Source organism: Stomoxys calcitrans, chromosome 1, assembly GCF_963082655.1.
Source record: "Stomoxys calcitrans chromosome 1, idStoCalc2.1, whole genome shotgun sequence".
NCBI lineage: Eukaryota > Metazoa > Arthropoda > Insecta > Diptera > Muscidae > Stomoxys > Stomoxys calcitrans.
Genome location: NC_081552.1, coordinates 67760784 through 67781654, shown reverse-complemented (window position 1 = coordinate 67781654; position 20871 = coordinate 67760784). Strand labels below are relative to the sequence as shown.

Here is a 20871-nt window from a genome sequence, read left to right as displayed (position 1 = left end):
ATGGTCAGTATAAATCTAGCATCAGAGAAGTGCGTTTTAGATTCAGCTCAACACTGGGTATTGTTGTTCCAATCGGTGATATCAGGACAGTGGTGCAGTATTTTTTTTATCAAAAAGCGGTTCAGGCTATGTGTTATTCACACTGCCTGGAATACCGGTCATTGTATGAAGAACTAGGCAGTGTCTATGGCCGCCACATGACCAAAGAGAAAGCTCCCTTAGCCTTAAAACAGTGGTCGCTTCATTTTGTCTAGCTACAATAACCATTGGCATTAGAAGCGACGCACAGTGTTGCTCAGGTGGACAAAAATGCAAAAATCGAAAATCAATTTTTTTTTAACTTTTAAAAAACCTTCAAATGAGAACATTAAAAAAAATATTTATATATGAGGTCCCTCTTCAACTAATCGATGATTTCGTACGAAGGTTTTTAAGCAAATGATTGCTACATATTTTTTCCCAAAAATTTATATTTTTGGTTTTTGTAAGCAAAATGGATTTTTCTTTGTTAATTGGGGTACCAAAATGGAATAAGATCTTAAAGTCGACATAACTGAAGCTCATTTGTTAACGACAGGTTTCACAGTGGCAAAAGGGGCAAAAATAAAGCAATAACTGTCAAAACTTTAATTTTCAGCAGAGTGGGTCTAAAAAGGTTCGACTTGGGCCGCCCTTGTTCTTTTTCGGTGTTCAGTAAAGTGTCCTGTCATCTGCACGAACTTGCACCAATTCAATATTTTGGATTAATTTATAAAAAACTAGTTGACCCGGGCCCGCTTCGCTGCGCCTTTTTTGACTTTGTATGGAACAAAAATTTTCTTGGAATATTTATTTTCGACAATTAAAGAGCTTTTAGTGAAATACCATGCTACGAAAATAGTATATCGCTTGACTAACAGTTTAACAATATAAGTGCCTTTATTTGAATCCCAAATGATCTTTATTGGTCGACGATATGATATTTCTTGGTCCTCACTAATTCAGACATCATGAGAATATTTCAGCCCGATATTTTCATGATGTCTGAATTAGTAGGGTTTTCGGGGGAGAGGTGGTTCCCCAGATACTTGGTTTAAGAGGAGTTTACAGGATGAGGCGTCCTCCAAACACATGGCCCCAAAATAGGTTATCAAATTCGTTTTCTAATCTCAAATACCTTTCATTTGAGCCACATATTGGCATGGTCGAAAAATGTTTTCCCTTTTTTCAAATTCGTATTCTACTCCCAAATACCTTTATTTGAGCCCCATATTGCGATGCTCACAAAAAAATTGCTGTTTGTGGGGTATTTTGGGAAAGGTGAAATTGGTCCCGAAAATGGGTATCAATTCTTGCTCACCCCCAATACATTTCATTTAAGCCCCACATTGACATGGTCGGTAAATATGCCCGATTTAGGGGTGTTTTGGGGATTGGGGTGGTCCCCCAAACACTAAGCCCGGAAAATATATCAGCAACGTGCTCTATTCTTATATATCTATATATCATTTATTTGAACCCCATATTGCCATTGGCCTCAAAATTGGATATCAAATTCGTTTTCTAATCTCATTTAAACTCCTTATTGGAAAAGTCAGCAAATATGTCCGGTTTGGGGTATTGGCCCTAAAAACTATAAATATTTAGTTCCACTCTCTTTAAGACCCAAATTGTCGTAGTGAGCAAATACGTCCTTCATTTGACACAGCTTGTCTTGATTGTGTTAGACGTCAACCTAATTTCCAACCAGATTCATGTTTTTGAGTAACCCGTCTTCAAATTCAACATTGTTTTAATTGAATTTTTCTGCAAAATCTCGCCAACATAGTGTTTGTAAAAACTACATCGAAATTTGGAAAAAAAAATTCAAATATGGTAACATTGTTCGTAATACGAGTACAATTTGGTCTTCTATCCTTTATGTGGTTGCTTTGACACAACAATTTTATCAAATTTGTTGATGTTTTTGTTGTTTGGCCATAACAAAATGTTGGCGCAGGTGCCCATGTCGTTAGAATTTTTTGGAAGAAGAAAGAATACATACATACGTACCACATTGAACTGCAAATATGCAACATTATACAAAAACTCCCCCCTTTTCAGTACATACATAGGCAATGTTGTATTGCACGGTTCACTTAAAATGTAGTAAGACACCTTTCTTCACTATCTATCAATATCAGCAATTTCTTTTCCCTTGCTTCATTCCATCCTCTTGTCTCTAACATTATTTGTATCTTTGTCCTTGTTATGAATGTGCATGTTATAATGCAAATGAGTGCAAGTGTTCGCCTAAAGATATGCTACACTCTGATGCACTCTCCTATCTAATGCCATGAAAACACACATAAATGATGCGATGCATTCGTTGTAAGTTAGTTAGCTGCAAACATCTGCTGCAGCAATTGGCCACCATTCCTTTAGGGTAATGGCCCTTAAGATATTTCTGGCTTTTTATTTTTTTTTGTTGTTTCGTCCTTTTGTACTGGCAAACCAACTGAACCTAGTCAAGCGTATCTAAACAAGTGCTGGTTCGCTGATTTCATAATGTAACATGAAATGTCCTTAGGTTATGATGACGTATATTTTTAAGATACCAACAGCCACCATAGAAATTTGGCTTCAAGATGTTTCTCACTGTTCTGGCTGAATGCCCACCAATGATAGCTGAAGGTTACAATGGAAAGTAGTAACAAACTAAGTGATGAAGTACAAATTAAGGTGGATTATTAGAATAATAATAATGAGATAAGTGACATTAAAGATCTTTATTGAGATAGTTGAGGATTTATTCAAACATTTAGTATAAGAATGTTATGTGCTTATAACTAAATCGAATTCTTAAGCTTATTTGAAAAAAAAAAAATAAGTAAAAAGGCGATAAGTTCGGCCGGGCCGAACTTTGGATACCCACCACCTCGGGTATAAATGTAAACCACCTTTCAAAAAAATTCGGTGAAAATTTCACACCTTATGTCCCATATCAGTTATATCTAAATATGTTCCGATTTGGACCAAATACTAATAAGTACACTAGCTATATCTAAAAATAAACCGATCTGAACTATATACGGCACGGATGTCGAAAAGCCTAACATAAGTCACTGTGTCAAATTTCAGTGAAATCGGATTATAAATGCGCCTTTTATGGGGCCAAGACTTTAAATCGAGATATCGGTCTACATGGCAGCTATATCCAAATCTGGACCGATTTGGGCCAAGTTGCATAAAAATGTCGAAGAGCCTAACACAAAGCACTGTCCCAAATTTCGGCGAAATCGGACAATAAATGCCTCTTTTATGGGCCCAAAACCTTAAATCGAGAGATCTGTCTATATGGCAGCTATATTCAAATCTGGACCGATCTGGGCAAAATTGAAGAAGGATGTCGAAGAGCCTAACCAAACTCACTGTCTCAAATTTCATCGACATCGGACAATAAATGCGCCTCTTATGGCCCCGAAACCTTAAACCTAGATATCGGTCTATATGGCAGCTATATCCAAATCTGGACCGATCTGTGCGATATTGCAGAAGTATGTCAAGGGGCTTAACATAACTCACTGTCCCAAATTTCGGCGACATCGGACAATAAAAGAGCATTTTATGGGCCTAAAACCACAAATCAAGAAATCGGTCTATATGGCAGCTATCTCCAAATCTGAACCGATCTGGACCAAATTGCAGAAATATGTTTAAGGGCCTTACGTAACTATTAACTAACTGTCCCAAATTTCAGCAAAATCGGATAATAAATGTGGCTTTTATGGGCCTAAGACCATGTATCGGAGGATCGGTCTATATGGCAGCTATATCCAAATCTGGACCGATCTGAGCCAAATTAACGAAGGATGTCGAAAGGCCTTACACAATTCGCTGTGCCGAATTTCATCAAACTCGGATAATAAATGTGGCTTTTGTGGGCCTTAGACCCTTAACCGGACGATCGGTCTATATGGCAGCTATATCTAAATCTGAACCGATCTAAGCCAAATTAACGAAGGAAATCGAAAGGCCTAACACAACTCACTGTCCTAAATTTCAGCGAAATCGGATAATAAATGTGGCTTTTATGGGCCTTAGACCCTAAATCGGAGGATCGGTTTATATGGGGGCTATATCAAGATATAGTCCGATATAGCCTAACTTCGAGCTTAACCTGCTTATGGACAAAAAAAGAATTTGTGCAAAATTTTAACTCTGATTTCAACAGACAGACGGACGGACATGTCTAGATCGTCCTAGATTTTTACGCTGATCAAGAATATATATACTTTATAGTCGGAAATGGATATTTCGATGTGTTGCAAACGGAATGACAAAATGAATATACCCCCATCCTTCGGTGGTGGGTATAAAAATGAATATACCCCCATCTTTCGGTGGTGAGAATAAAAACGTTCAAATGAAATAGCTATAAGCAGGGATCGGGAGCGGGCGCTTCCGCTCCTTTATATTTAAATTGACTATTTTTTTTTTCAATTTTCTTCATACACACATGGTCATAGGGCAAGTCATATACTAATTTTGTCATTCGCAATTGTAATCCGATTTGGCTGAAATTTCGCCAAACGGTTTCTTTTATGACCTCCAAGTATAGTCTCAATTGGTCTATAACCGTCTCAATTGGTCTAACCCATATAAACCGATCTCCCGATTGTACTTTTTGAACCCCTAGAGGTCCTATAGATCTACTATGGTCTATACCGGTCTATAACCTGATAAAACTCCCATATAATCCTACCTCCTGATTTTACTTCATAAGCTTCTAGAGGGAGCAACTATTATTGGATTTGGCTAAAATATTTCTGCCAATGATTTCTCCTATAAACTCCTACATCCATGTCAAGTATGGTCTGAATCCGTCTCTATTGCTGCCATATAAACGGATCTTACGACCTTACTTCTTTCTACTCTCGCAAGATCGTCCGCTTTACAATTCTGTGGGATATCTCCATCTCGTTAAAAGATTTGCAACAGTCGATGGAGGGTTTTGAATTCAGAAATACGTTCTCCAGGGATTTGATACATGCCTGGCTATCTGAGAAGGTATTTTTGGAAATCGTTGTTATGACATTATATCTTAGCCATTCCACCACTTCTTAAATTGCAAGGATCATCGCTTGATACACACTACAGTGGTGGGGTAATCTTCTCGAAATGACCAATCCAAGTTCTTAGAGTACACCCCAAAGCCCACCTGGTCGTCTAGTTTGGAATTATCCATATAGAAGTCTACACTGAAAAAATGTTTGTCCTAAATTTAAAGCGTAGCGTCATTTCACCCCAAACAACAAATGTCATATAGCCCAAACGATGCTAATGTTGGTTGTTTTTGCACACTTTTGGGCGATATGACCGTCTTTTGGACACACTGACATTATTTGAATATGATTTTGGACCTTTAATGAAAATAGATATGACATACTACCCAACCAATCATAAAATTATTGATGTCATAAGACCCAATGCCATAAAATCCAAATGTATAAATGACATTAAACCCGATATAATTTTAGTTATATTGCACTTTCTTTTAATGAATTAAAAATAAAAAAAAATCCAAAAATAATAAAACATAAAATTTGAGCCCGGCTGAAGTCCAATTATATTCTCCCTATCTAGAACGCAAACGGCATTTTTAATTTAAGAAAATTTGACTTAATTTTACTTTGGACCAAGGAACTTGACAAATGCGATTTATGGTGGAGGGTATATAAAATTCTGGCCGGCCGAACTTAGTACGCTTTATCAAGTTATGAACCGATTGAGTCTATACTTCGTTTGGCTGTTGGAGACCAAAGTGGAATTGATTGTGTAAAATTTCAGCCAAATTGGATAACAATTGCGCCCTATGGTGGATCAAGAAATAAAATTGGGAGAACTGTTTATATGGGAGCTACATCAGGTTATGAACCGATTTGAACCATATTTGGTGCAGTTTTTAGAAGAATAAAACACTTCACGCAAAATTTCAGCCAAATCGGATAATTGTTGCGCCCTCTAGCGGCTCAAGAAGTCAAGATCCGAGATCGGTGTATATGGGAGCTATATCAGGTTATGAACCGATTTGGACCATACTTGCCAAAGTTGTTGAAAGTCAAAACAAAACACTTCATGCTAAATTTTAGGCAAATCGGATAAGAATTGAGCCCTCTAGATACTCAAAATGTCAAGATCCGAGATCGGTTTATATGGGAGCTATATCTGGTTATGAACCCATTTGAACCATACATGGCAGAGTTTTTGAAAATTAAAGCAAAACACTTGGTGTCATCATGCAAAATTTCATCCAAATCGGATAAGAATTTCGAATTCGAAAGGATCAAGAAGCCAAGATCCCGGATGGGTTCATATGGGAGCTATATCAGGTTATGAACCGATTTGGACCAAATTGGTGCAAATTTTCAGCCAAATCGGATAAGATTTGCGCCATCTAAAGGCCCAAAAAGTCAAGATCCGATATCGGTTTATATGGCAGCTATACCACAACATGGACCGATTTGGCCCGTTTACAATCCCAAATGACCTGCACTAAAAAGAAGTATTTATACAAAATTTCAAGTACCAAGCTTAACTATTTCGAAAGTTAGTGTGTTTTCGACAGACAGACGGACGGACATGGCTAGATCGATTTAAAATATCATTACGATCAAGAATATATATTCTTTATGGGGTCTTAGACGCATATTTCGAGTAGTTTCAAATGGAATGGCGAAATTAGTATACCCCTATCTTATGGGTGGAGGGTAAAAAAAAGTAACCTCGAAAAAGAAAATTTTATGTTAGGAATTTAGTGCTACCGGTGATTTTTAGCCGCAAACAGCGGAAAATTATATAGGAATTGCTCCAACGTGTCATCATCTTCCCCACATGCCCTACACATGCTATCACTTGCCGCACCGATTTCACCGTTATGATACCAAAAACTACATTGACTTCCCTTTTACTTCCTTTCAGTAACAGCCTCATCCTCTCACGATCTAGATTACCCAAATGCTCCAACGTCATCATCTTCCCACACATGCCCTACACATTCTATCACTTACCGCACCGATTTTGCATAAGTGAACTCGTAGTCTTATGTACCCGTTATGATACAAAAAGCTACCTCATTCTTACCATCTTTTAGTAGTTGCCGCATCCTTTCACGATCAAGATAATCCCATAGGATTATCGCCGTCCTACCGCTGTTCGCTGTCCCACAGTGTTACATGCGCGATTGCGACTGCGTCGACCCGAAAGGCTTCGGGTTAACCAAGTTTATTGCCGGCAGTCCTCCTGCCTTCATCGCCGAATCGTCTGCCCTTTCATTCTCTCTTACTCCGTTATGGCCCGGCACCCAAACGATGTGGTTTGTGTCATCCTCAGAGAAGGCGTTAATCTCCTTCTTACACCCCAAGACTGGTCTTGATCTTTCCGTTGTGGTTGGCATTGCCCTTTGGTCGTTTTGATGTCCGAAAAGATGTTCACACTGGACGTCCTGGCGTTAGCACCACAACAAGTCACGCATTCCGTGATCGCCCGGATCTCCGCCTGTAGGACCGTATTATGGTCAAGTAGTCTAAAACAGATCTCAGTCCTTGGGTTCTCAATGTAGACCCTCAGGCCCCCACTCTGTCCTTTTACTTTGATCCCTCCGTGTAACATGATCTTCCTGAGGGCAATACTAGGGTTTCGTCAGTCCAAGACTGTGCTGCTGCCAGCAGTGCCTCGCACTCGACCTCAAATGTCCTCTCAGGTATCCGATCGGCCAATTGCAACACAACATGTTCTGTGAACATGTTGTATTATCTTTACACTGCACATTTTCTCCACCGCAGTTCACCAAACTACTGAGGCGTAAGTATGTATAGGTCTAATTACGCTCGTATAGAGCCAGGAAGCTATCCGCTCGAAATGATGCCAAGCCTACGGCCGTCTACATAGTGCCCAACATCTGTGATCCTTCTCAATACGCTCCTGAATATGACACTTCCAATTAAGTTTCCTAACCAAGATCACTCGCAAGTATTTGACTTTATCAGATATCGAAATCGGTTCGTTGAGGAAACGTAGTGCGTCAAATTGGCCCACATTCGTCTTCCTCGTGAACAGGCATATTTCAGTCTTTTCTGGGTTAACATTGAGACCCCTGGCAAGACCCTTTCGACCCTTTTGCATAGCTGGTCTAAGGATTGGATCAATGTGTCGGTCCACACATTGTTAAACGACCTCTTGATGCCAATGCAAACCGCCAATGTGTACGTCTTGGCATCGAAGGACTCTTTTATTTTATGCACCACCTTGTGCACCTCGGTGCACAACCTCCACCGACCATCCCTTGACATAGGGATGCTGCTTGTATTTGAGCAGTTCGCTGGATGACCTACTCTTTACCATGGTATCCACAATACGCTCCATGGTTTTGAGTAGAAAGGACGTTTGTAGGCCTTTGGTTTCGCATTACTTGCAGTGCCGAGCTTGCGTATAAACACCAACCCTGCATTCTGCCAGACGTTCGGAGCATATGCAAGTCCTAAGCACGCTGTGAAAATAGCGGCCAGATGGGGCGCCAGATAGTGTAGTAACGCCGAAATTATTCCATCAGGTCCGGGTGTCTTAAATAGTTTGAAGCTCCTCAAGGATTCCTTCACCATAAATTCCATAATTATAAACCTTCGATCAACGTCATTATTCCAAGATTTCGGTATCTCCGTGAGTCCCGTCGTATCATGTGGAAAATTTGTTTTTATCAAAAGCCTAATGTCGTCTACTAAAGTTTCAGTTTGGACATGGGTTTCTGAGAGAAACTTTTTTATCTTGGCGCTATCGACCTGGGGCTGAATTAACGCATACGTGATCGAGTGCGCTATCGTATCGAATGAAATTTCATCTCGTATTTAATGGGTATTATACCATTTATATTTCAATTTTTATGTCCAAATTTTTACAAATAATAATCGATTTTAACATTTGCACACTTAAATTCCAAAAATTCCCGTTCAATAAAGAGATACATAGTTCGCAATAGAGAGATATCGAACTATTTTACTAGCTCACATATGCGGTTATTCGACCCCTCGTTGTAGAAAAGCTTCCAGAAGGTACGTTTTGCCGTTAGGCTAATCTCATTGTATTCCTTGATCCGTGTGTAATACACATTCCAATATGCTTCCCCCGTTTTACGACGTATTTTGTTATAAAGTCTGTGGGCCTCTTTCCCAATGTTGGTCATCAAGGGTTTTTCTTGGGCTGGTCATTAAGGGTTTTTCTTGGGCTGATTTCCTTTCTTGAAGAGGACAACTATCTTCGAAAGACTCCACTAGTAATTCCAATCGGTTCTATCAGGAATATTTGTACAGTAGTATTTTTTATTAATAAGCCACTCCACACTGTATCAAGGACAACACAATGTCCTAAGCCGCCACATGACCAAAGAGAACCAAACCACAACACCATATAGCATTATAGGTATTGACAGCTGCAGTACACATCCAGTGCATGATACGCGGTTAAAATCCCTTACTTATGCCAATGGCACTCTTGCAGGTGTATAGGGCAAGAGTTGCCATTATTGCCCTTTCTAAAATGTTTGATTTGAAGTTCAATCTCCTGTCGAGCAAAAAACTGAGGTATTTTGCGCTTTCAGCAAATGGAACATTCTCTCCACCCAAGGAGACAGGTGCCACAGTGAGAAACTGCTGAAAATAACATCTTCAGTCTTATACGGATATACGCCTAAACCACTTTCGGTAGCCCACTCCACTGTCGCACGTAGGTCTTCCTAAAGTATATCTCTAAGAGTGCTGGGAAACTTTTTATGGTTGCCTGTTTCTATTGTAGTTTTGATTACTTTAGGCATCTTTCTGAGATTTTTTTAGAAATTTTGTTGGAAGAGATCGTTCTTACTTGTGGAATATTACGGTAAAGAGACTACCTGATTAACAGATTCCTTGTACCCATGACATCGTATCCATTGGTATCCATTTCGAAATGTGGCTGATCTCGCTCGCATTTTTATACCCTCCCCCATAGGAAAGACCCCATAAGGTATATATAGTCTTGATCGTCTTGACATTTTAAGTCGATTTGGCCATGTCCGTCCTTCCGTCCGTCAGTCTGTCGAAATCGCGCTAACTTTCGAAGAAGTAAAGCTAGCCGCTTGAAATTTTGCACAAATATTTTCTATTAGTGTAGGTCGGTTGGTATTGTAAATGGGCCAAATCGGTCCATGTTTTTATATAGCTGCTTGTAGAAATGGAACGCAGCTTAATGACTACAGGGGATAGGCAAGGGCGCGAAAAGAGCTGGAACCTGGATGATGTAAAACTGGTTATGGATCTCTCGAGCCGAAACAAATGCAAACCAAACTATAATTTTTGTTTGCTTTGTAGCTCCCGATGTAGTTTATGGAAAGTAGAAATAAAGAGCAATGAAACACAAGTATGTAATTAGTGTTTGGACATTGGATGGATTTTATTTCTTTGGATTAGAGCTTACCAAGGTGTGGACTGTCGAAAGGTTAGGAAAATACAAGACCGAACCCATCGGATATTGCTTTTACAATATGGCCGTAATAATCGATAAAACTTTTAAATTCGCTTATTTTCTCTAGGCGGTTTTACATAGTAACTAACAGAGCCAATATGGGATTTCTAACTTAATTTTCGGGATACAAGTAAATAGGGGTTTACGTTTGAACGTAAACATTCCGCCCGCCTTGCAGTATTACTGGAAATTCAATAAGGGCAATATATCTCAAATTTAATCAAATTCAAGGAAAGTAATTCAAGCATACGGTTCTTTTAAGGTTATATATATTCAATTCTAATGATAATTCTATAGTATTTGTTACTATTTTTTCTAATGTTAAAATTCAAAATATTTTTGCTATATAGAGTAATTATATTATAACATAACAGCAAGTATTGCTAATTAAATAGAAAATGTTCCGTAAATCACCATGCCAAAAGCAGTATTTTGGGCCGTAGGAAGACCAACTCTTGCAAAAAGACCCTCTCGCATGATTCGAGAAAGTATGTCGACTCCTAGGACTATATCTATAGCCGAAGACTTGTAGAATGTTTTATCGGCCAAAACTAAATTATGGAAGTGCGACTTTATGCTCACCGGGTACGATTCTTTCGGAGTCATCGTACTTATACGTCGATGAACCCTTAAGGTGGTCTCTATCTTGAAATTTTCCTCAATACGGGACCACAAAGTGATGGGGCAAATGGTCTCATTATCCAGTTCTAACGTTGTAAGTTGCAGCTTGTCCACGAACGGCTTGGAGATGGAACTCATTCTGGATGCAGAGTCCAGTAGACATCTGGCATAATGCTTCCCATCCTTTGCGTTTATTATAACCGAGGCTGTTGGCAGTAAGGTGGCAGCATTCTGTCGGAGTATTGCAGTGAGCGAAGTCGACGATTCTTTAGCTGCTTCATTGGGCCTGAGTGGCGTGGGAATATTTTTTGAGGCTGAAGCTGTTTCGGACTTCTTATTAGGCTTACTTCGAGCTTGAGACTTTGTTGATCTAGAAAATGTCTTCTTCTTTAACCTGGGGTGCATATGTAGCAGTGAATGATGGCGTTGATGGCAATATCTGCAGCCCGTTTTGGTGAAGCAAGAACCTTGAGAATGTGTGTGTGCCAGACAATTTAGACAGTATCCGTATTTTTTGACCACATCCATTCGCTGATTTGTGTTCATTTGGAGGAATAAACGGCATGTTTTGAGGGAATGTATTTTCCTGCACAGCCTGCATACAAAGGAGGAATGACCCGGCTTCTTTTTCTCATGGTGGTGGGAATTCATTATACTGCAAAAGAAATTGATTAATGTTTGGAAGATTCTAAATATTGTGTAAAATCAAGAAAACTCTAAAAGGTGAAAAATAGAATATCTTGGAATCTAGGAGTTTTCGCCAAAGAGTACTACTAGTTTGGTTATTGCTCGGGTTATTAGGCCTTTCTGAGTGAGTATGTCAGCGACTCTGACCCGATTATCGCTACCATGATAAACTTTGGTAATTCTTCCTAGTCGCCAACAGTTAGGAGGTAGATTTTCATCTCTAATCACAACCAGAGCATCTACTTTCAAGTTGTCGCTAGATTTCTGCCACTTGTAGCGCTTCTGCAACTCCTTTAAGTACTCATCTTTCCATCTAGAACAAAAATGTTGATGAATCGCCTTTAGACGTTCCCACCGATTTTGGATTGAAATAGGAGCTTGCGAATACTCTGGGTCTAATGGTACTAATATGGGGGTACCTATCAAAAAGTGGCCTGGAGTTAGGGCTGTTAGGTCAGATGGACTTGCGGACGTGGGAGACAGCGGTCTGGAATTAAGACATGCCTCTATCCTAGACAACAAAGTTTGAAGTTCTTCAAACGTGTACTTGGAACAACCTGCTGACTTTTTGAAGTGCTGCTTGAAGCTTTTGACACCAGCTTCCCATAACCCGCCCATGTGTGGGGCTCCAGGCGGAATAAAATGCCATATAAGATTTTGATAGGAATAGCTAGAGGTGATAGCTTGATGAGATGTTTGGATAAATTCTTTGGCTAGGATTCGGGACGCCCCAACAAAAGTAGTTCCATTGTCCGAATGTAGGTGTAAAGGACAACCACGGCGGGAAACAAACCTACTGAATGCTGCGAGGAATGCAGGGGTGGACAAGTCTGAGGTAGCTTCGAGGTGTATCGCCTTTGTCGAAAAACAGACGAAGACACAGACGTATCCCTTGGTGATGCGGCAACAGCGGCCTGCATAGCTTTTGACGTCGAATGGTCCAGCAAAATCCAATCCCGTGTGAGTAAAGGGACGAGAAAATTCTACCCTTTCTGGGGGTAAGGCCGCCATCAACTGCGTTTGACATCGCTTCTTATACAGCACACAAGGCTTGCAGTGGTAAATCGTAGTTTTTATGAGATTTTGTACCTTTGGGATCCAGTAATGGGTTCGAACCAGTCGTAAAATAAGTTGGTTTCCTCCATGCAGAGTAATCTCGTGGATAAATTTTATCAATAGCCTAGCGTATTGACAGCCATACGGAACGATGGCAGGATGTTTTTCATTATAAGTCAATGAAAGCGATGATTCCAATCTACCACATATTCTCATTACGCCTTCATGATCTATAAATGGGTTTAAACTGAGCAATGGACTGGATGAGGATATGGATTTCTTTGCACTAAGTGCTAGATATTCATTGGGATAAACGGCCTTCTGAGAAATGGATATCAGTTGTTTGCGTACGAATAAAATCTCTTCTGTGGTAATATTTATGGAATCTTGGGTATAATCATTGCGGTGCTTCGGATGAGTGCGATGGAAAAAGCGGTATATATAGGCAACGACTCGCAACGCCTTTGAAAATGAAGAGAATCGATCAAGTATATCTGTGAAATCCGTGAAGTACGCGAAATGGACTTTAAGGGACTTTTTCTCCATAGTGGTCTCTTCCACAGGATCTAGCTTGGATTTCGGCCAATTACTCGTTGGTTCCGTAAGCCATTGTGGACCATTCCACCAGAGATGGTTGTCTACCAAATCTTGGGGATGGACACCCCTACTTGCAATATCTGCAGGATTGTGCTCAGAATCAATGTGGAACCAGTGCGTTGGATCAACCACTTGTATAATTTTAGATACTCTGTTTGCCACAAATGTATTCCAGTAGCAAGGTGCCTTGGACAACCATGATAATACGATGGTGGAATCGGTCCAACAAAATAGCGAATAATCAGCAATGTCAAAATTTGGAAGTACTGTATCAATTAATTCAGACAAAAGTGTAGCCCCACATAATTCCAACCTGGGTATAGACAATGTTTTAAGCGGTGCAACTTTTGTCTTGGAAGTTATTAAATGTGAATGTATGGAACCATGACGAACAATCCGGATATATATTGCCGCTGCATAAGCCTTTTGTGAGGCGTCGCAAAATCCGTGGATTTGGACTTCGCTATCTGGAGTAAAATGTATCCATCTCGGAATTTGGATATTATTAATATGAGGATAATGGTGCTGAAACGATTGCCAAAGTTCTCTGGATTCTGGCGTAATTTCATTGTCCCACTCGGTGCGGTCCATCCAAATCCTTTGCATAATTACTTTTGCCACTATTACAATCGGCGCCAGCCACCCGGCTGGGTCAAAAAGTCTCGATATATGTGAAAGAACTTCACGTTTGGTAAATTGGCAATTGTTGGGGAATTGGACTATAGAAAAATAGAATGCATCAGCAAGTGCATTCCATCGGATTCCTAAGGTCTTGGCGGAACTGTGATCATCGAAATCCAAAAAATCGGTGTATAAACGGTGATCCGCCGGAAGACCCGCTAGGATTTGTTTGGAATTCGACGTCCACTTTCTCATACAAAATCCCGCGGATGCCAACGCTTTAATCAATTGGTCTCTTGCCTCTACAGCCATTTGAATCGTATGAGACCCAACTATAGCGTCATCTACATACATACAAGATCGCAAGATAGCACTTGCCAAAGGGTAGATATCCTGGACATCCTCTGCCAGTTGAATCATAGTGCGAATCGCCAAATAGGGTGCACAATTTACTCCAAATGTGACAGTTTGGAGTTCGAAATCTTGGATTGGTTCGTCAGGAGATTTGCGATATAATATGCGCTGGTAAGGAGTATGGGATGGATCCACAAGGATCTGCCTATACATTTTTTGTATATCTCCATTAAATACATATCGATAGAATCTCCACTTCAGGACCAAAATCGTCAAATCATTCTGCAATGTAGGGCCGATATGAAGCATATCGTTTAAACTACGCCCGTTTGAGGAAGAAGCCGACGCATTAAAGACTACACGGACCCTTGTAGTTGTGCTCTCGGGCTTGATTACCGCATGATGGGGTAGATAATATTGGCTGGAGGAAGCAAGTGTATTTGGGGACTCTATTGGAATCATATGTCCCAAAGTAAGATACTCCTGAAGAGTCTGATCATATTCCCTCTTGAATAGAGGATTTTTTAACAGCCGGCTTTCAGTCCGAAAATACTGTGCCATCGAGCTTGTCCTGGATTGACCCAAACTCAAGCTTTTCGGATATTCCTCCTTGAACGGAAGGGAAACTATGTACCTCCCTTCACTATTCCTTCTCGTCGTACTCCTGTATAATTGCTCACAGAACGTGTCCGACACAGACGAGTAACGTTTCCGAGGGACATTCTCCACCTCCCAAAACCTTGAAATCTCCTTGTCTAAAGAGATTTCACAAAAATAAGATACAAGAGTAGAGCGGGGTGGGGAAGAATTATTCGGAGTAGGGCCGGTAAGGATCCAGCCAAACACGGTCTCCTGAGCCATCAGGGATCCGCAGAGTCTACAACCCGATAACATTATTGAGGGAAATACATCTGCCCCCAACAACATGTCGATTCTGGAGCTTTGGAAAAAATCGGGATCGGCAAGTTCAAGACCTGGCAAATCTGGAATGGATTCATAATCTATGGTCCTAGCGGGTAGTTCATTGGACAGGTGCGGAACAACCAAAACAGAAATATTCAACCCAAACGCTGGGTCCAAGTTCGACTGTAGGAAAAGATCGCATTCTTTTCGTACATCAGCAGATATGGTGTTGTTCAAGCCAGAAATCGTTGCGGAAGTACGCCGGAAAGGTAGTCTAAGCGTATTGTACAGCCGGTCAGAAATAAAGGACCCCTCGGACCCGGAATCAATAAGGGCTCTGGCTCGGTAGGGCACCCCGAAGTGCATAAGTCTCACAATGGCGGTACCTAGCAATATACCCTTCGACCTGGAGGCAAAACAACTTTGTATAACACCATGAGCCGAATCAGTGGACTGTACTGGAGAAGACTGAGGGGATGATTGACCAACTCCAGAGAAAGAAGGAGAGGAAGGAGAAGAAGGCACGTTATCCAATGACTGACCCCCAGGATTGGAATCCTTATGGAGCATAGTATTGTGGCGTTTTCCGCATATAAAGCAGGAGTGTTTGCTTTTGCAAGTTCTCACAGCGTGAGCGCCCGAAAAGCAGTTCAAGCACAAGTTGCTTGCTTTGATCTCGGCCAGTCTATGACCATGATCCATACTTATAAATCGAGGGCATTTCCTGATGACATGAAACTCCTTGGGGCAGAGTCGACATGGAGTCTTACTAACGTTAGCCTGAAATGTATTCACTTTCCCCGAGGCCGGTTTGGGATTCGCAAAGTTTCTCTGCTTGGACTGATGGTGCTTCTGATCACCTCCATTCTTTACTTCGGCAACGGATTCCAAAGTGCGGTATCTATTGGTGAGGAAGGTATCCAGATCGCACCATAGCGGGATGGTCGTCTTGTCACCAAGGGTCTGCTCCCAGAGTGTCAAGGTAGACTCCGGTAAACAATTGGAACATAGGAAGACAAATATAGGGTTCCAACTATCGATATCAACCTTATAAAGCTTGAGAGTGGATATGCATGAATTTATCTCTCGCTGCAAATTCTTCAAAGAATTTGCAGTCTCGGAATGGATAGTCTGAAGGTTGAATAGAGATTTCAATTGTCCATTTATCAAAATACGCCTGTTCTCGAAGCGAGCGCACAAATTCTTCCATGCCGAAGAGAAACCATCATTGGTTAGGGGGCTCTTTGACACGATTTCGTGAGCCTCGCCCTTAGTCTTCTGTCTCAAGTGCGACAGTTTCTCAATTGGACATAATTTCGAATTCCTAACGCAAAGAGCGGTGAACATGTCCCGGAATGTGGGCCATGCCTTGTATTCCCCACTGAATGTCGGCAATTCAAGAGGGGGAAGGTTAACACCGGAACTGGAATTAGGACTTGATGCCATCGGAGGGGGGGTAATATCCCGGATACATTGGGTGAGCCTAGACACACAGCGACAATAGGTAGAGTAAGATGTTTTATACTTCTCCTTTACCGTTTCAATATCGCTTACCTCATCCTCCCCCTTATCGTCCAATTCCTCCTCATTAGCAAGATCAGCTAAGCATTGATCGTACGCATGTTTCAAGTTGTCCCATGTAGACCTGATCTCATGTTTATGCGTGTCCAAGAGGCAAACGGATTCCACTGGCAGTTCGTTGCTGTTCAGTGCAGCCTCGAACTCAACCAAGCTATCAGCCAATCTTATAAATCGGTCCAGGGACATAATCGAAAACAGACGAACACAGTCGAATATCAATCAGGTGCAAAAACAGCACTCAAATCTGCGAAGCACTAAGGCCAAAATAGTCGAAAAATCTCCAAGATAAGAGATACAAAGATATGTGTGTCATATACAAATTAGAAAAAGAATTAAGGCACAAGAATCCGTCCCACTATTAAGATAAAAAAGGTCTAATGTTCACAAATTCCTCCTAAGGGAATTTTAGATTAGTAGCACAGCAATGGCAGGCCAGAAAAAAAACAACAAGTATGTTACAGCCTGACCTCATCCGACTTAGAGATTCTGTCTGAAGACAGTGGCAACCTTTTGTATCCGCTTCAAACCTTTCCAAATATCTCACGGGTGCGACTTTGCATATATTTATAATAGCCTTGTGTGTCCCTGTGCTATATCATACCAAAAACCATATGATCGGTGGAACGACAACAATAGGTCAACGAACTTGGAATGAACAACGAGCCTGGAATATCTGGAATAGTTGTTTTTTCTTCTCTCTGTTCTGATTATCACGTTTTACAAATTATCCATACTCAACTCACTTATCAAATGTGTTTTTGTTATGCATGCGAGACGAAAGCCTGTTCTTTGTATGCCGTTCACATACGATCCACAGGGAGAGCGAAATGACTCCCAGTGGATATGAAAAAGGAGAGTGCAATAAAATACTCAAGAGAACGAGAGAGTACAAACCCACAACGCTATGTGGGTGAATGTGAGTAAGAGATGGCCAGTGATGAGGAGAGCTTGCAAGGTGGATTACAAAGCAAAGCGCTCTCAAGAGATTGGGAATGTCAGCGAAAACGACAAACACGCGCCAAAAATAAAAAGAAACAGAGACCAGAACCAAGTTTGAGTCAAACAAGTTCTTCCAACATGTATGAGAAAGCGGTGGATGCAAAGCAAAAAAATGAATACAACACGCTCCTGAATTATTTAGGTTGACCACGTTTTTGGAATGCGTGTGAACACTGGAGCTCAAAAATGAGTTCAAATAAACCTTTCACAATAAAATCACTGAATTTTCTATTTCTTTTTCCTTTTTCTTTCTTTAAATCTTAAGTTTTCTTCCGAAATGGATGATAAGTGCTTACTTACTGAACGTACATCTGTCAACTTAAGATTTTCTCCAAATTCAAGGCTGGAGTATTACTTAACGACTTCTTATTTTCCAAAAATCGATTAGAAATGAAGAATAATCCTTCTGGTCCCAAAATACTCCGCAGGCTTCACTTTTGAGCAGGACAGTCCCAAATAAAATGCAGTGTCAAAGTTTAAGCTTTTCGCACAAACGCTCCTTGATCAAACACATTAATTCTTCATATTTCTTAACTTGCTTGTCTACATAAAACACGTGAATAGAATTTCTATACCGCCAACATCGGAATGGTGTGCTTTACGTGTGTAATCACATGAAATGCCACGGAATACTAGATAGCACTAAACATATGAAATACGAACGTACCTTTAAGAGATGATAGTTGTTGTGGAGCTGAAATCTCAGAGAGTATCGCAACCAATCTGGCTCGAATTGGACCAAATGTAGAAATGGAACGCAGCTTAATGACTACAGGGGATAGGCAAGGGCGCGAAAAGAGCTGGAACCTGGATGATGTAAAACTGGTTATGGATCTCTCGAGCCGAAACAAATGCAAACCAAACTATAATTTTTGTTTGCTTTGTAGCTCCCGATGTAGTTTATGGAAAGTAGAAATAAAGAGCAATGAAACACAAGTATGTAATTAGTGTTTGGACATTGGATGGATTTTATTTCTTTGGATTAGAGCTTACCAAGGTGTGGACTGTCGAAAGGTTAGGAAAATACAAGACCGAACCCATCGGATATTGCTTTTACAATATGGCCGTAATAATCGATAAAACTTTTAAATTCGCTTATTTTCTCTAGGCGGTTTTACATAGTAACTAACAGAGCCAATATGGGATTTCTAACTTAATTTTCGGGATACAAGTAAATAGGGGTTTACGTTTGAACGTAAACACTGCTATATAAACCGATCTTGGGTCTTGACTTCTTGAGCCTCTAGAGGGCGCAATTCTTATCGGATTTGGCTGCAATTTTGCACGACGTGTTTCGTTATGACTATCAACAACTGTGTTAAGTATGGTTATAACCTGATATAGCGGGCTTATTACCTAATACAGGCTTATAACCTGATATAGCCGCCACATAATCCGGTATTGAATCTTGAATTCTTGAGCCACTTGTGAGTAAATTTCTTATCCGATTTGGGTGTAATTTGTGATGAGGTGTTTTGTTATTACTTCCGACAACTGTGGTAAGTATGATTGAAATCGGTTCATAAACTGATATAGCTGTCATACAAACCAATCTTGAGCCTCTAGAGGACGCAATTTTTATCGGATTTTGCTGAAATTTTGCACGACGTGTTTTGTTGTGACTTCCAACAATTGTGCTAAGTATGGTTCAAATCGGTTCAGCTCCCATATAAACCGATCAGCCTATTTTACTTCTTGAGCCCCTAAAGGCGGAAATCTTATTAGAATTGGCTGACATATTACAAATGACTTCTACTATGGTCTCCATCATTCACCTTAATTATGATCTGAATCGGACCAAAACTTGATAAATCTTCAATAGCATAGCAATTCTTTTATCCTTTGTTTGCCTCAAAGAAATATCGGGAATAAAACTCGACAAACGCGATCCATGGTGAAGGGTATATAAGATTCGGCCGGCCGAACTTAGCACGCTTTTACTTGTTATACCCACCACCATAGGATGATGCTATACTAGTCTAGTCATTCCGTTTGTAATGCCTCGAAATATTCGTTTAAGACCCCATAAAGTACATATATTCTTGATTGTCTCGTCGTTCTGTATCGATCTAGCCATGTCCATCCGCCCGTATGTCGATAGAGTTCGAACGCGTGAACCTAGCCGCTTGAAATTTTGCACAGATACTAAACATCAATGTAGGTCGTTGAGGATTGCAAATCGGTTTAGAGTTAGATATAGCTCTCATATAAACCGATCGGCCGATTTGACTTCTTGAGCCCTCACAATGCCGCAATTTTTGTCCGATTTGGCTGAAATTTTGCATGTAATGTTTTGTTATGACTTCCAACAACTGTGCCAAGTACGACCAAAATCGGTCTATAACCTGACATAGCTCCTATGCAAACCGGTCTCTCGATCATCCTTGTTCGGTTCCTAGAAGCTTTAATTTTTGCAGATGTGACAAAAGTTTGGTATGTAGAATAAAATTATGCCCTACACTTAATTTGGGTTCCCAAGATTCGGCGCGGCCGAACTTAGCACGCTTTTGCTTGTTTTTATTGCTCTACGAATGAACATGACTGGCATGGCCTTTTGATTCTAAATTTAAAGAAAAAACATCTCTAAAAGGCCTTATCGGATAAAAGATTATATGGAAGTTATATCGAAAACGGTGCCAATTTTGATAACACATACTGGGACGTCAAATAGAACATCTCACGCCCTATATTGTAGAGATGTGACCAAAATTTACTGCCTTAAAAGTTCATATCGAATAAAATATATACATTGGAGCCATATCTTAATCAGAACCGATTTTAATGAAATTTTGCGCACGTATTGGAACGTCAAATAAAACGTCTCATTCAAAATCTATTGTATAAGATCTATATAAAATCTAAAGTCCATTTCGGATGAAAGAAATATCGGAGACCTATATCTAAATTTCAACCGAATTTTATGAAATTTTGCACACGTATTAA

The 20871-nt window shown here is 40.3% G+C and overlaps 2 protein-coding genes across 4 annotated transcripts in view; one reads left to right on the top strand and one right to left on the bottom strand.

The window, feature by feature from the left end:
* The window catches only part of LOC106093105 (serine-rich adhesin for platelets), a 742527-nt gene that overhangs the window by 650236 nt on the left and 71420 nt on the right, over window positions 1-20871 (top strand). The gene's annotated exons all lie outside the window — the stretch shown is intronic.
* On the bottom strand, window positions 10413-19122 carry LOC131998516 (uncharacterized). 3 transcript variants are annotated; one of them, XM_059370849.1, is made up of 3 exons: window positions 18922-19122; window positions 18596-18735; window positions 10413-11785 (listed from the first exon to the last, which is right to left on the bottom strand). In XM_059370849.1, exon 3 carries the CDS (start codon window positions 11779-11781, stop codon window positions 10897-10899), a length of 885 nt encoding a protein of 294 aa, XP_059226832.1. In that variant the 5' UTR covers window positions 11782-11785; window positions 18596-18735; window positions 18922-19122; the 3' UTR covers window positions 10413-10896. The 3 variants fall into 3 exon arrangements, with proteins under 3 accessions (XP_059226832.1, XP_059226830.1, XP_059226831.1); XM_059370847.1 differs by lacking the exons at window positions 18596-18735; window positions 18922-19122 and adding an exon at window positions 18229-18492; XM_059370848.1 differs by lacking the exons at window positions 18596-18735; window positions 18922-19122 and adding an exon at window positions 18238-18492.